Source organism: Mustela putorius, unplaced genomic scaffold (assembly GCF_011764305.1).
Source record: "Mustela putorius furo isolate JIRA1106 unplaced genomic scaffold, ASM1176430v1.1 tig00003871_pilon_pilon_pilon, whole genome shotgun sequence".
Lineage (NCBI taxonomy): Eukaryota > Metazoa > Chordata > Mammalia > Carnivora > Mustelidae > Mustela > Mustela putorius.
Genome location: NW_025422023.1, coordinates 10379510 through 10393431, shown reverse-complemented (window position 1 = coordinate 10393431; position 13922 = coordinate 10379510). Strand labels below are relative to the sequence as shown.

Sequence of the window (13922 nt, the reverse complement as noted above, 5' to 3'; positions counted from 1 at the left end):
TGTGATCTCTATCTGTCAAACAATAAATTTTTTAAAAAAATCTTTAGAAAATACATTACTATTTACATTAGTGCCCTTAAAGATAAAATACCTAAGTATAAAGCTAATAAAATATGTACAAGATCTATACAAGGAAAACTGCAAAACTCTAGTGAAAGAAATAAAAAAAGAACTAAATCAATGCACAGATTTTCCTTGTTCATGAAAAAAACTCAGTATTGTCAGGATGTCAGTTCTTTCCAACTTGATTCATAGATTCAATACAACCTCAATCAAAACCCGACAAATTACTTTGTGGATGCCCACAGACTCATCTGAGGTTCGTATAAAGTGGCGAAAGACTGAGAAGAGCCAATGTAGTATCACAGGAGAAAAATTAGATGAGAACTAACACTACCCAACTACAAGACTTACTATAAACCTACATATCCTGTGGTCATCACATCAATATAGAAGAGCCTTACAGCAATATGACTTTATTTTTCCCTCCTCTGCCTTCAGGGCAAGATTTATATATATTTTTACTTCTACATTCTTACTTTTACTTCTACATTTATGTATATACTCTTCTACATTTGCTTTTAAAAGCCAAAAGTCTTTTTTTTTTTTAAGTTTAAAAAAGTCTCATATTTGTCCACATATTTACATTCTCTGGTTCTCTCCATTTCTTTCTGGCAATCTGAATTTTTATGTGGAATTTCTTCCCTTCAGTCTAAAAATCTTCTTGCAGTGTTTTTTGCAGAATAAGTCTTATAGCATTCTTTCAGCTTTTGTCTGAAAGTGTCTCAATTTGGCTTTTTTAAAATTTTCTAAATAGAGGTATAATTGACATATAATCTTATATTGGTTTTTAGGTGCACAATATAATGATTCCATATTTGTATATATTACAAAATGATCACCACAATAAATCTAGTAAACGTCCATCATCATACACAGAAACTTTTTTTCTTATAATGATAAATTTTAAGATCTACTCTTTTAGCAACTTTCAAATATATAATACAGTATCACTAACAATAGCACCATGCTATACATTACATTCCAGTACCTTATTTATTTTATAACTGGAAGTTTGTAACTTCTGACCCCCTTCACCTATCTTGTCAACCCCCCCGCCATCCCTGCCTCTGGCAACCATCAGTTTGTTCTCTGTATCTGTAAGCTTGATTTTTAGATTCCATGAATAGGTGAGCATGCAGTATTTTAGTCTGACTTACTTCACTTAGCATAATACCTTCAAGGTCCATCCATGTTGTCTCAAGTGGCAAAGAGTTTTATCTTTTCCTTTCTTTTCTTTCTTTCTTTTTTTTATTTTTTAAGATTCTAAAGTAATTTCTACTTCCAACATGGGGCTCAAACTCGCAATTACCAAGAGATCAAGAGTCACAAGCTCCAACAACTGACCCAGCCCTGCACCCCAAGTTTTTTTCTTTTTTGTGACTGAATATATTGCATATATATACCACAATTTATCCATTCACCTTAAATGGCTACTTAATGTTGTTTCCCTATTTTGGCTATTATAAAGAATGCTGCAGTGAACAGGAGGAGGATGCATATATCTTTTTGACTTACTGTTTATTTTTGTTGTATAAATACTCAGAAGCAGAATTGTTGGGTCATATGGTATTTCTATTTTCCTTTCTTCTTGAATCAGTTTTGGTAACTTGTATCTTTTTCTGGATTTGTCAGGGTGCCCAGGTGGCTCAGTTGGTTAAGCAACTGCCTTTGGCTCAGGTCATGATCCCAGGGTCCTGGTGTCAAGCCCCACATCAGGCTCCCTGCTCCTCAGGGAGCCTATTTCTCTCTCCCTCTCTGCCTGACACTCCTCATGCTTGTGCTCTCTCTCTCTCTGTTAAATACATTAATAAAATCTTTTTTAAAAAGTAGAATTTGTCTATTTTATCTAGTTTTTTAATTTTTTAGCTTGAAGTTTTTTACAATATTTGCTTTGTGTTATTTTAATTTCTCTAAATCTAAAGTGATGTTTCCTCTTTAATTCCTGATTTTGGTCATTTGTACCTTCTTTTTCCTTTGTCAGTCTAGCTAGAGATATCTATTTTATTGATCTCAAATAATTTTTATTTCATTGATTTTCTCTAATGTTTTTGTTTTGTATTTAATTATTTTCCACTTCAATCTTTTTTATTTCATACATTCTACTTACTTTTGGTTTGATTTTCTTATCTTTTTTAAGTTGTTAAGGTGGATGTTTTTATTGTCAATTTTAGATAATTCTTTTTTTCTAATATATTTTTTAAACATTTTATTTATTTATCAGAGAGAGAGAGGGAGAGAGCGAGCACAGGCAAACAGAATGGCAGGCAGAGGCAGAGGGAAAAGCGGGCTCCCTGCTGAGCAAGGAGCCCGATGTGGGACTCGATCCCAGGACGCTGGGATCATGACCTGAGCCGAAGGCAGCTGCTTAACCAACTGAGCCACCCAGGTGTCCCCTAATATTTTTAAAGCTATATGTTTCCATCTGTACACATCATATCCCATTAATATTGATATGCTGTGTTTTCATTTTTATTTGCTTTAAGATAAGTTGTAAGTCCCCTTGTGTTTACTTCTTTGACTCCTGATTATTGTTTGCATAATATGTCTTTTTTCATCTTTTTACATTCAGCTTATCTGTTTCATCCAAAGTATGTTTCTTATAGATACCAAATAATTGGATATCTTTTTTTTAATCCAGTAAGATAATCTTTGCCTTTTGAATTTAGACCAAACACATTTAACATAATTACTGGTTTAGTTGAACTTATGTCTACCATTTTATTACTTGTTTTCTGTAAGTGTCATGTCTTTTGTTTTTCTGTTCATTCTTTACTGCTTCTTTTGTGCTAACCAAATTTTGTTAGTGCACTATTTCAATTTCCCTGTTAATTTTTTAGCTATATTTTAGGGGTTTTAGTTTTAGTGATTTCTCCTGTGAGTTATAATTATTATCTTCAATTTTTCACAATCTCCTTCAGTTTAACATTGCCTTAATTCCTGTGGTGTACAGCAGCTTTGAGCCAATAGACCTCCATATGCTATAAATTCAACAATATTTTGTTAAATTTATTGCTCTTAATAACCTTAGTTTTTAAAAATGAATGTATGTATATATGTATATACACACACACACAGTCTTCTATACTTAAGCATTTATTTTGTTATATTTATTGCTCTTAATAATCTTAACTTTTTAAAAATGTATATATAATATGTATATATATTATATATGTGTGTGTACATATATACATATACATACATACAATCTTCCTTACTTAGATATTTATTTACCATTTCCAGTGCCCTTTATTGCTTCCTACTGGTCCAAATCACAACCTTTTGTCATTTTCTTTCAACTTAAAGCATTAGTATTTCATTAGTGGGGTGAATTTTGTCTATTTTTGTTTGTCTGAGAATGTCTTTATTTCATATTCACTTTGAAGAATAGTTTTACTATTCTTGATTGACAGGATTTTACTATTCTTGATTGACAGTAGTTCTTCTTGATTGACAGGGTTTTTTCCTGCACTTTTTTTTTTTTTTTAAGTAGCCTCCATGCCCGGTGAAGGGCCCAGTGAGCCTATGCTCAATTCCTAATAAAGGAATTGAACTCACAACCCTGAGATCAAGACCTGAGCTCAGAGCAAGAGTCAGGTGTTCAGCTGACTGAGCCACCCAGGTGCCCCTTTCTCTGCACTTTTGAAATGTCACTCTACCGCCTTTTGGCTTTTATTTTTCCTGATGAAAATGCTGTTCTTAATTGCATTATTGTACCCTTGTACATGAGTCATTTTCTTGCTACTTCCAAGACTTTCCTTTTGTCTTTTGTTGTTAGCTATTTAATGACGGTGATGTCTCAAGGTGTAGTTCTCTTGTGCCTAGTCTACTTGGAATTTGTTGAGCTTCTACATCTATACACTTGTATTTTTTATTAACTTTGGGAGATTTTCAGACATTATATTTTCAAATATGTTTCTACCCCTTCTTACCTTCCTCTTCTCCTCCTGGGACTTCCTTTATGCATATGTTAGTACTCTTAATGGTATTCTATAGGTGTTTGAGGTTCTGTTCATTTTTTTTTAATTCCTTTTTTCCTTTAGTTTTTCAAATTCATTAATTAATCTCTGTTGATCTATATTCAGGTTCACTGATATTTTCTTTCACAAGCTCAAAAATGCTGTTGAGCTCTTTAGTCAACTTTTCATTTCATTGTTGTAGGTTTCAATTCCAGATTTCAATTTTTAAATAAATTTTACCTCTTATTAATATTCTTTATTAAGTTACATATTACATTTAAATTATTTGAACATATTTAAAATGGGTGTTTTGAAAACTTCATAAATCCAACACCTGGATTCATTTACTCATTGTCTATTGCCTGCTTTTTTTTTTTTTTTCTGAAAATGGTTGTACTTTCCCGTTTCTTTGCATGTCTAGTAAGTTTAGGTTGAAAAATGAAACGTTTAGTTACACATTATGACAATTTTGAATTCAGTTTTAGTTTCTTAAGGTGGTGGTGGTTGTGTTGTTGTTGTTGTTGTTTGGGTAATTTGCATGTACTTAAATCGGTGGAATCATTCTGCCCTATGGTTTGCAGCAGGTGATGTCTCTTAGTTTTTGTTTATTTGTTTTTAGCCTATCCTCCTAGGAGTTTCTCTTTTGTCTGCATAACTTAATAGTCACCAAGTGATTTAGGGGAGATACTATGTTCAAGTCAATAAGGCTTCCACCTTCTGTCAAGTAATCTGTAGGTGGGTTGAAGAAGACATTCAAAATTGCTGCTGGTAATCAAGTCTCACTTTTTCTTTCTTGCTTCTTCTTCTTCTTTTTTTTTTTTTTCCATACTCTCTGGAGTCTTCTCTGCGATTGCATACTTTCCCAATCAGCCATAGATATACAGAGAACTTACCTTAACCTTTCTGATTCTGTACTATCTAAGATCTCACAGTTCAATTTTTAGCTTGTCTGCCACTCATATCAACTTGAACTGCAACCTCAAACTAACACCACTACATGTTTTTTTCTGCTGATTCTGAAAACAATCCACAATTTTTAACAAAATTATGGGTTTTCTCCCTCTACTCCATATCAAATCTGTTCCACCTCCTCTGACAACAAAGCAGCTGGTTTTTTATCTACCTCTATACTGGTATAACTGAAGTTTTTCCCAAATGAAGGAGTGAGGGAAAATGAGGGGAAGAGAGAGAGCAATCCCAGGCAGGAAGGCCTCAGAGTTTATCAGTCCTCCCCAAAACCCTGGCTCTTTTTCTTAAGGAGTAAATTCTTCTCTCAGGGAAGTACAAATCAAAACTGTAATGAGATACTACCTCACAACACAAGAAACAACAGGTGTTGAAGAGGAGGCAGAAAAAGGAGAACCCTCTTGCACTGTTAATGGGAATGCAAACTGGTACAGCCACTCTGGAAAACAGTATGGGGCTTCCTCAAAGAGTTAAAAATAGAACAATCTTATGATCCAGAAATTACACTACTAGGTGTTTACCCAAAGAATACAAAAATACAGATTCAAAAGGATTCATGCACCCAATGTTTACAGCAGCATTATCAACAATAGCCAAACTATGGAGAGAGCCCAATGTCCATCAGCTGATGCATGGGTAAGGAAGATGTGAGATATAACTGAATATTAATTGAATATTGAATATTGATCATTGAATACTACTCAGCCATCAAAAATAATGAAATCTTGCCATTTGCAATGACATGGATGGAGCTGAAGTGTATCATGCTAAGCAAAATAAATTAGAGAAAAATGCCATATGATTTTATTCATATGTGGAATTTAAGAAACAAAAGCTACCCTAAGATATATAATGAAGTAAAGCTCATAATATTACCATAACATTTTTAAAATGTCATATGTTTTGAGAACAGTTTAGCACTTTAAAGGACTCACATATACTTTTAAAATATTTTTTAAAATAATAACACTTTAATTCTTCCCCTGAGTGACCTGAAGTGACCTCAGAAAATGGTTTGCTATTTGCTTGACCCAGAAAACCATACAAAATTATGCAAATCTAGAGGTTCAGCACAGATGCGAAAATTCTCACCAAAATACTAGCCAATAGGATTCAACAGTACATTAAAAGGATTATTCACCACGACCAAGTGGGATTTATTCCAGGGCTGCAAGTTTGGTTCAACATCCGCAAATCAGTCAATGTGATACAACACATCAATAAAAGAAAGAACAAGAACCATATGATACTCTCAATAGATGCTGAAAAAGCATTTGACAAAGTACAGCATCCCTTCCTGATCAAAATTCTTCAAAGTGTAGGGATAGAGGGCACATACCTCAATATCATCAAAGCCATCTATGAAAAACCCACCGCAAATATCATACTCAATGGAGAAAAACTGAAAGCTTTTCCGCTAAGGTCAGGAACACGGCAGGGATGTCCATTATCACCACTGCTATTCAACATAATACTAGAGGTCCTAGCCTCAGCAATCAGACAACAAAAGGAAATTAAAGGCATCCAAATCGGCAAAGAAGAAGTCAAATTATCACTCTTCGCAGATGATATGATACTATATGTGGAAAACCCAAAAGACTCCACGCCAAAACTGCTAGAACTTGTACAGGAATTCAGTAAAGTGTCAGGATATAAAATCAATGCACAGAAATCAGTTGCATTTCTCTACACCAACAACAAGACAGAAGAAAGAGAAATTAAGGAGTCAATCCTATTTACAATTGCACCCAAAACCATAAGATACCTAGGGATAAACCTAACCAAAGAGGCACAGAATCTATACTCAGAAAACTATAAAGTACTCATGAAAGAAATGGAGGAAGACACAAAGAAATGGAAAAATGTTCCATGCTCCTGGATTGGAAGAATAAATATTGTGAAAATGTCTATGCTACCTAAAGCAATCTACACATTTAATGCAATTCCTATCAAAGTACCATCCATCTTTTTCAAAGAAATGGAACAAATAATTCTAAAATTTATATGGAACCAGAAAAGACCTCGAATAGCCAAAGGGATATTGAAAAAGAAAGCCAACGTTGGTGGCATCACAATTCCGGATTTCAAGCTCTATTACAAAGCTGTCATCATCAAGACAGCATGGTACTGGCACAAAAACAGACACATAGATCAATGGAACAGAATAGAGAGCCCAGAAATAGACCCTCAACTCTATGGTCAACTAATCTTTGACAAAGCAGGAAAGAATATCCAATGGAAAAAAGACAGCCTCTTCAATAAATGGTGCTGGGAAAATTGGACAGCCACATGCAGAAAAATGAAATTGGACCATTTCCTTACACCACACACGAAAATAGACTCAAAAAGGATGAAGGACCTCAATGTGCGAAAGAAATCCATCAAAATCCTTGAGGAGAACATAGGCAGCAACCTCTTCGACCTCAGCCGCAGCAACATCTTTCTAGGAACATCACCAAAGGCAAGGGAAGCAAGGGCAAAAATGAACTATTGGGATTTCATCAAGATCAAAAGCTTTTGCACAGCAAAGGAAACAGTTAACAAAATCAAAAGACAACTGTCAGAATGGGAGAAGATATTTGCAAACGACATATCAGATAAAGGACTAGTGTCCAAAATCTATAAAGAACTTAGCAAACTCAACACCCAAAGAACAAATAATCCAATCAAGAAATGGGCAGAGGACATGAACAGACATTTCTGCAAAGAAGACATCCAGATGGCCAACAGACACATGAAAAAGTGCTCCATATCACTCGGCATCAGGGAAATACAAATCAAAACCACAATGAGATATCACCTCACACCAGTCAGAATGGCTAAAATCAACAAGTCAGGAAATGAGAGATGCTGGCGAGGATGCGGAGAAAGGGGAACCCTCCTACACTGTTGGTGGGAATGCAAGCTGGTGCAGCCACTCTGGAAAACAGCCTGGAGGTTCCTCAAAATGTTGAAAATAGAACTGCCCTATGACCCAGCAATTGGACTACTGGGTATTTACCCTAAAGATACAAACATAGTGATCCAAAGGGGCACACGCACCCTAATGTTTATAGCAGCAATGTCCACAATAGCCAAACTATGGAAATAACCTAGATGTCCATCAACAGATGAATGGATCAAGAAGATGTGGTATATATACACAATGGAATACTATGCAGCCATCAAAAGAAATGAAATCTTGCCATTTGCGACAACACGGATGGAACTAGAGCGTATCATGCTTAGCGAAATGAGTCAAGCAGAGAAAGACAACTATCATATGATCTCCCTGATATGAGGAAGTGGTGATGCAACATGGGGGCTTAAGTGGGTAGAAGACGAATCAATGAAACAAGATGGAATTGGGAGGGAGACAAACCATAAGTGACTCTTAATCTCACAAACCAAACTGAGGGTTGCTGCGGGGAGGGGAGTTGGGAAAAGGGGGTGGGATTATGGACATTGGGGAGGGTGTGTGCTTTGGTGAGTGCTGTGAAGTGTGTAAACCTGGTGATTCACAGACCTGTACCCCTGGGGATAAAAATATATGTTTATAAAAAATAAAAAAAAAATTTTAAAATGCAAAAAAACAAAATCTAGAGGTTCAGATCTGGGTACTCACTTTAGGAACACATATATAACTGCCCAGGCCAACAAGGGTATGCATATTCAAAAAGCCACCAAGTATCTGAAAGATGGTCACTTTGCAGAAACAGTAAATGCTATCATGATGAAGTCGGTAGGTGTGCCCAGGCCAAACAGTGGGGCTGGACACAGGGTTAGTGGCCCAAGAAGAGTGCTGAATTTTTCCTGCCTGTGCTTAAAATTTCAGAGAGTAATGCTGAACTTAAGGGTTTAGATGGTGATTCTCTGATCATTGAGCACATTTGGGTGAACAAAGCCCCCTCGATGCAGCACAGAATTTACAGGGCTCATGGTCGAATTAACCCATACATGAGCTCTCCTTGCCACACCAAGATGATCCTTACTGAAAAAGGGCTGATTGTTCCTAAACCAGAAGAGGAGGTTGTACAGAAGAAAACAATATCCCAAAAGAAACTGAAGAAATAAAAATTTATGGCCCAGGAGTAAATACTGCACAGAATAAATGCAAATAAAAATAAAAAGAGAATGTTAGTTGTCTCTTATTACTAAACATATTTCAAGTATCCTAAAAAAGAAAATAATAATAATACTTTGTTAAAAGCTTGTCCCATAAATTGATAGGAACTTTGGAATATATATTAAACGGATATGATTTCAATTATACTAACAAGCAACATAGTCAATGCTATGTATCATTCATTATATAGGACTATTAATAATGACATTTGATAAAATAGAATTCATCTTTTTTATGTGTATATCTATGTCTATGTAGATATATGGTTGTATGATTTTTTTATATTTCAGGAGTTACAATTTTTATGGTATGGTGTGTAGCCTGGTCATTCTTTGGCACTGAAGTTCTCCCTGGTGGAAATTTATTTGGACTATTAATGATCTTTTATAGTGCTATTATTGGGGGGAAGCTTTTGGAACACATTAGAATACCTTCAGTACCTCAACTTCCACCTCTTATTGGTAAGTGTACAGTTAGCTCTTATTTCTTTGTTATTAACTATATGTAAATTATGAACATACTCTATATAAAATAGATATAATTTAGAAAGATTTCAATGTAATATGATTTTTATGTATGTATTTACCATATATGTATGCTTATAGCTCATTTCTAGAACTATTTATTCTTTCTACAAATGAGCACACAGATTTTTTTCTTAGAATATTTTTGAAATAATTTAAATATATCCAATATATTATTCCTGTTGCCTTATTGTTTAATAGGACATTTTTTAGTTAATTTAAATATATTGTAGAAAAAGAAACACTTGGAAAAGACTGAATTTTTCTGTAGATAACCTAACTCAAATACAATTATAAGATTCAAATACTGTAGTGATTAGGGCATAAGAAGGTTTTATGGCTTTTGAGTAAGCTATATGGGCATCTCTACTATGTACATTCTTGGATGCATCATCTGCCTAACTAGTATTTTATCATTACTATTACTATATAACTCTCCGTCTGGACAGAGGAAAATTAGTGGAAGAACATCTATTAGTGGTGTCTCATATTTTCTAAATATTCAATACATCCAAATATTCAGTATACTTTCATTAGAGACAATCACTCCATCCTATTATGTCCACAGCACCCTTTCAGCACCTGCTAAGTATTTATTGCATCTTTTTATTTGTCCAAAACTTCCACTCTTGTCCTAGCTTAGGCTATTTGTTTTCCACTTTTTGATGGACTATGGCAGAGCCTTCTAATCGTTCTCCCCTCCAGTTTTATATCTATATAATTCATCAAGACCATCACGTGGAAAATACAAGACTCGTTATGTCACTTCCTCCTAAAACTTTCCTAAAGTTTCCTAAAACTCTGGCAAAGCCGTGTGAATGGAGGCTGCAGGGGGGGTAGCTTTATATTATCTGTCCCCTCCTGCTCATTTTCCTACTCCCTTCCTTGCCCTTTATGTCCCAACAACACTGAATTACTTGTTGTAGCCTTTTAAGATATGTCATTTTTTATGCTGCTTCCTCTATGGCGAAGCTGCCCTTCACCTTTATGGCGAAGCTGCCCTTCACCAAAGCAATGAGATACAGTGTGTTTGAAGAAGGGAAATTATACATTTCTCTCTTCTAACTTAGAAAAATTAAATGAATGAGACGTGCTTTATTTTCTTTCTTTTAAGGGATGTTATTGGCTGGTTTTACTGTCAGAAATATTCCATTCCTCAGTAATTACATCCGTATTAATAACAAGTGGTCTTCAGCTTTAAGAAACTGTGCCCTTACCATTATCCTAATACAAGCTGGACTTGGACTCGATCCACAGGTAGATTTCTAATTATATCTTTAAAAAAATATTTTAAATATTTGGGGCTTATAGAAAAGAAAAAGAGGCAAAATTTTTGTTATAGCTATTCTAAATGAAGCCTGTAAGTAAAACTAAGAGAAAGGATTTTTTTGTTTGTTTGTTTGTTTATTTGACAGACAGAGATTACAAGTAGAGAGGCAGGCAGAGAGAGAGAGAGAGGGAAGCAGGCTCCCTGCTGAGCAGAGAGCCCTATGTGGGACTCGATCCCAGGACTCTGGGATCATGACCTGAGCCGAAGGCAGCGGCTTAACCCACTGAGCCACCCAGGCGCCCTAAGAGAAAGGATTTTGCAGAAATATTGGCATCTTAAAATTTCTACTTCTGGTCACCATTATTGCTGATATGAAGAGAATCATTATGATGTGAGATCTTCATTAGAGCTCATCTTTAATTACTTGTATAGAGATATATTCCCTTGTACAGCATTTGTATTGTTTGGGAGCTGCAGGTTTTCTGTGGAGAACTATTTACTTTCTAGTTAATAAAGGATAAGGTCCACTTCTAAACTGTTTTTATTTTGTTTTTCAGAGGGCTTAAGTATTTTGGTAATGTTTTTGTTTCATGATCGTTATCTACCCACCCCACCCCCACAGAATATATGCTTGATTAACTTTGAATTATTATAGAAGATAATCCTTTTAAATATTTCTTAAAATATTAATATCTAGAATGATAAATCTATTTGGCTTTTAAAAAGACGATTATTCATGAGTATAACGGTACTCAAACAACAAGTATAAGAGTTTAGTGGAAATATCTCAAGATACTTGTAAGAGCATATTTTCAAGAGCCTAAAGACAGGGGCACCTGAGTGGCTCAGTTCGGTTAAGCATATGCCTTCTGTTCAGGTCGTGATTCCTGAATCCACAGGGTCCTGGGACTGAGCCCCACATTGGGCTCCGTACTCTGTGGGGAGCCTGCTTCTCCCTCTCTCTGAAGCTCCCCCTGCCTCTGTACTCTCACTCACTCTTTCTCTCTCTGTCAAATAAATTTTAAAAATCTTAAAAAAAAAATCTTTTTAAAAAAGAGCATAAAAGGGGCGCCTGGGTGGCTCAGTGGGTTAAGCCGCTGCCTTCGGCTCGGGTCATGATCTCAGGGTCCTGGGATCGAGCCCCGCATCGGGCTCTCTGCTCCGCGGGGAGCCTGCTTCCCTCTCTCTCTCTCTCTCTCTGCCTGCCTCTCTGCCTACTTGTGATCTCTGTCTGTCAAATAAATAAATAAAATCTTTAAAAAAAAAAAGCATAAAAAAACTTATAATTTATTATATTCTGAAGTAGAAAAATAGAACCAATGAAAAAATTCTAAATTTCTCCCTTTTAGTAAGTTATGCTGTCTTTAAGTGATGTTCTCTTTTGGCACATTGGTATTTTCTATTATAATTATTAAATTACTCAAACAAGTCATTTCTAAAAGTTAACTGATGGAAATAAACATAGGTTACTTTCATTATATTATTTACAAGGAAGATTAAGGAAGGTAGAAATAGTTATTTAATTACAGACAAATTGATCTTTTAAAATAGTTTAGATACAAAAATGTTTTACAAAATGTGAAATAGTTTATAATCCAATGGACCTACAAAATGAGCTGCATTAGCATTTCAAGCCCAGTGGGACAATCTGGAAGTCTTAACTTAGTAAAAGCTAATTACTCAAAAAAGACTATATATTTCAGAATTTACTTAAATAATTTCCTTGTTGGCCATTATAAGTTTGTCTAAATGTGATTATTTTTATATTTCAGGCTTTGAAGCATTTGAAGAGAGTTTGTTTAAGGTTGGCTATTGGTCCTTGCCTCATGGAGGCATGTTCGACTGCTGTTATTTCCCACTTCATTATGAAATTTCCCTGGGAATGGGGATTTCTGTTGGGGTAACTTTTTTTCATTTCCTCTACAAAAATATCCAGTTAAGGATGCTCGGTTTAAAATTATTGAAAATAATAAAATTATTGAAATAATCAGAATATTATATAGACAAATTTCTCATTAAAATTCTTTTCACAGTGGTAGAAAACCTTGAAAGTTCAATTGATTAGAAGCAGAGCCGTGTTCTAAATCTATCATATCCTTAACAAACTTGCATAGTCCCTTAATGTTTAGGGCAAGATAATTCACTTGATCAATTTATTCCTTCTCTCCTATTATAATCTATTTCTACTTTTTAACCCATCCAATGGCCTTTTCCTTATATGTTGTATATATATATTATATATACACATGAGAAAGATTTTGTATAGATATAGATATTATAACAAAAAAAAAACCTCTTTCCTATATCTAGTGTCCCATGTATTTTTACCCACTATCCATTTCCCTTCATGTTCCACTTCCTCAGAGTAATAGTCTATAATCACTCTCTCTAGATCCTGAACTTTTCATTCTTCAATGCACTTACCTTTTGCCTCTACTTATCCATTGGAAAATATAGTAAAGTTCACCCATTACATACTTACTGCCAAATGCAATGGATTCTTTAAAGTTAATTTTTATTATAAAAGTAATACCCAAGTACATTTTACTTTTAAAAAATTAGAACTTTACAGACAAAAGTAAAATGCCTTTTAACCATGTCTTCAAATCCTAGTGCCCATACCCCTACCCAAGGTAACAACTTTTATAAGTTTTATGTTATCATACTAGACCTATAAAATTAACATTCCATATCATTTATATGAAAATACATAAAACAGGGGCACCTGGGTGGCTCAGTGGGTTAAAGCCTCTACCTTCGGCTCAGGTCATGATCCTAGAGTCCTGGGATCGAGTCCCACATCGGGCTTTCTGTTCAGCAGGGAGCCCGCTTTCTCTCTCTCTGCCTGCTTCTTTGCCTACTTGTGATCTCCGTCTGCCAAATAAATAAATAAAATCTTAAAAAAAAAAAGAAAGAAAATACATAAAACAGTCCTGTTATCCAGGGATATATGTACTATGTACATATATATCATATAAATTTTATCAAAGAACGTATCACTTTCTTTGCAATTTTCTCAACAGTATTCTTGAGATTAT

At 34.9% G+C, this 13922-nt stretch overlaps 1 protein-coding gene and 1 pseudogene across 4 annotated transcripts in view; both read left to right on the top strand.

The window, feature by feature from the left end:
• SLC9B1 (solute carrier family 9 member B1) overlaps nucleotides 1-13922 on the top strand; it is a 66354-nt gene that overhangs the window by 26843 nt on the left and 25589 nt on the right. For all 4 annotated transcript variants that reach the window (XM_004748153.3, XM_004748155.3, XM_004748154.3 and 1 more), the window contains 3 exons: nucleotides 9381-9551; nucleotides 10729-10871; nucleotides 12657-12784. In XM_004748153.3, coding sequence (XP_004748210.1) covers nucleotides 9381-9551; nucleotides 10729-10871; nucleotides 12657-12784 — 442 coding nt within the window. The remainder of the gene's footprint in view (nucleotides 1-9380; nucleotides 9552-10728; nucleotides 10872-12656; nucleotides 12785-13922) is intronic.
• On the top strand, nucleotides 5996-9059 carry LOC106005406 (annotated as a pseudogene).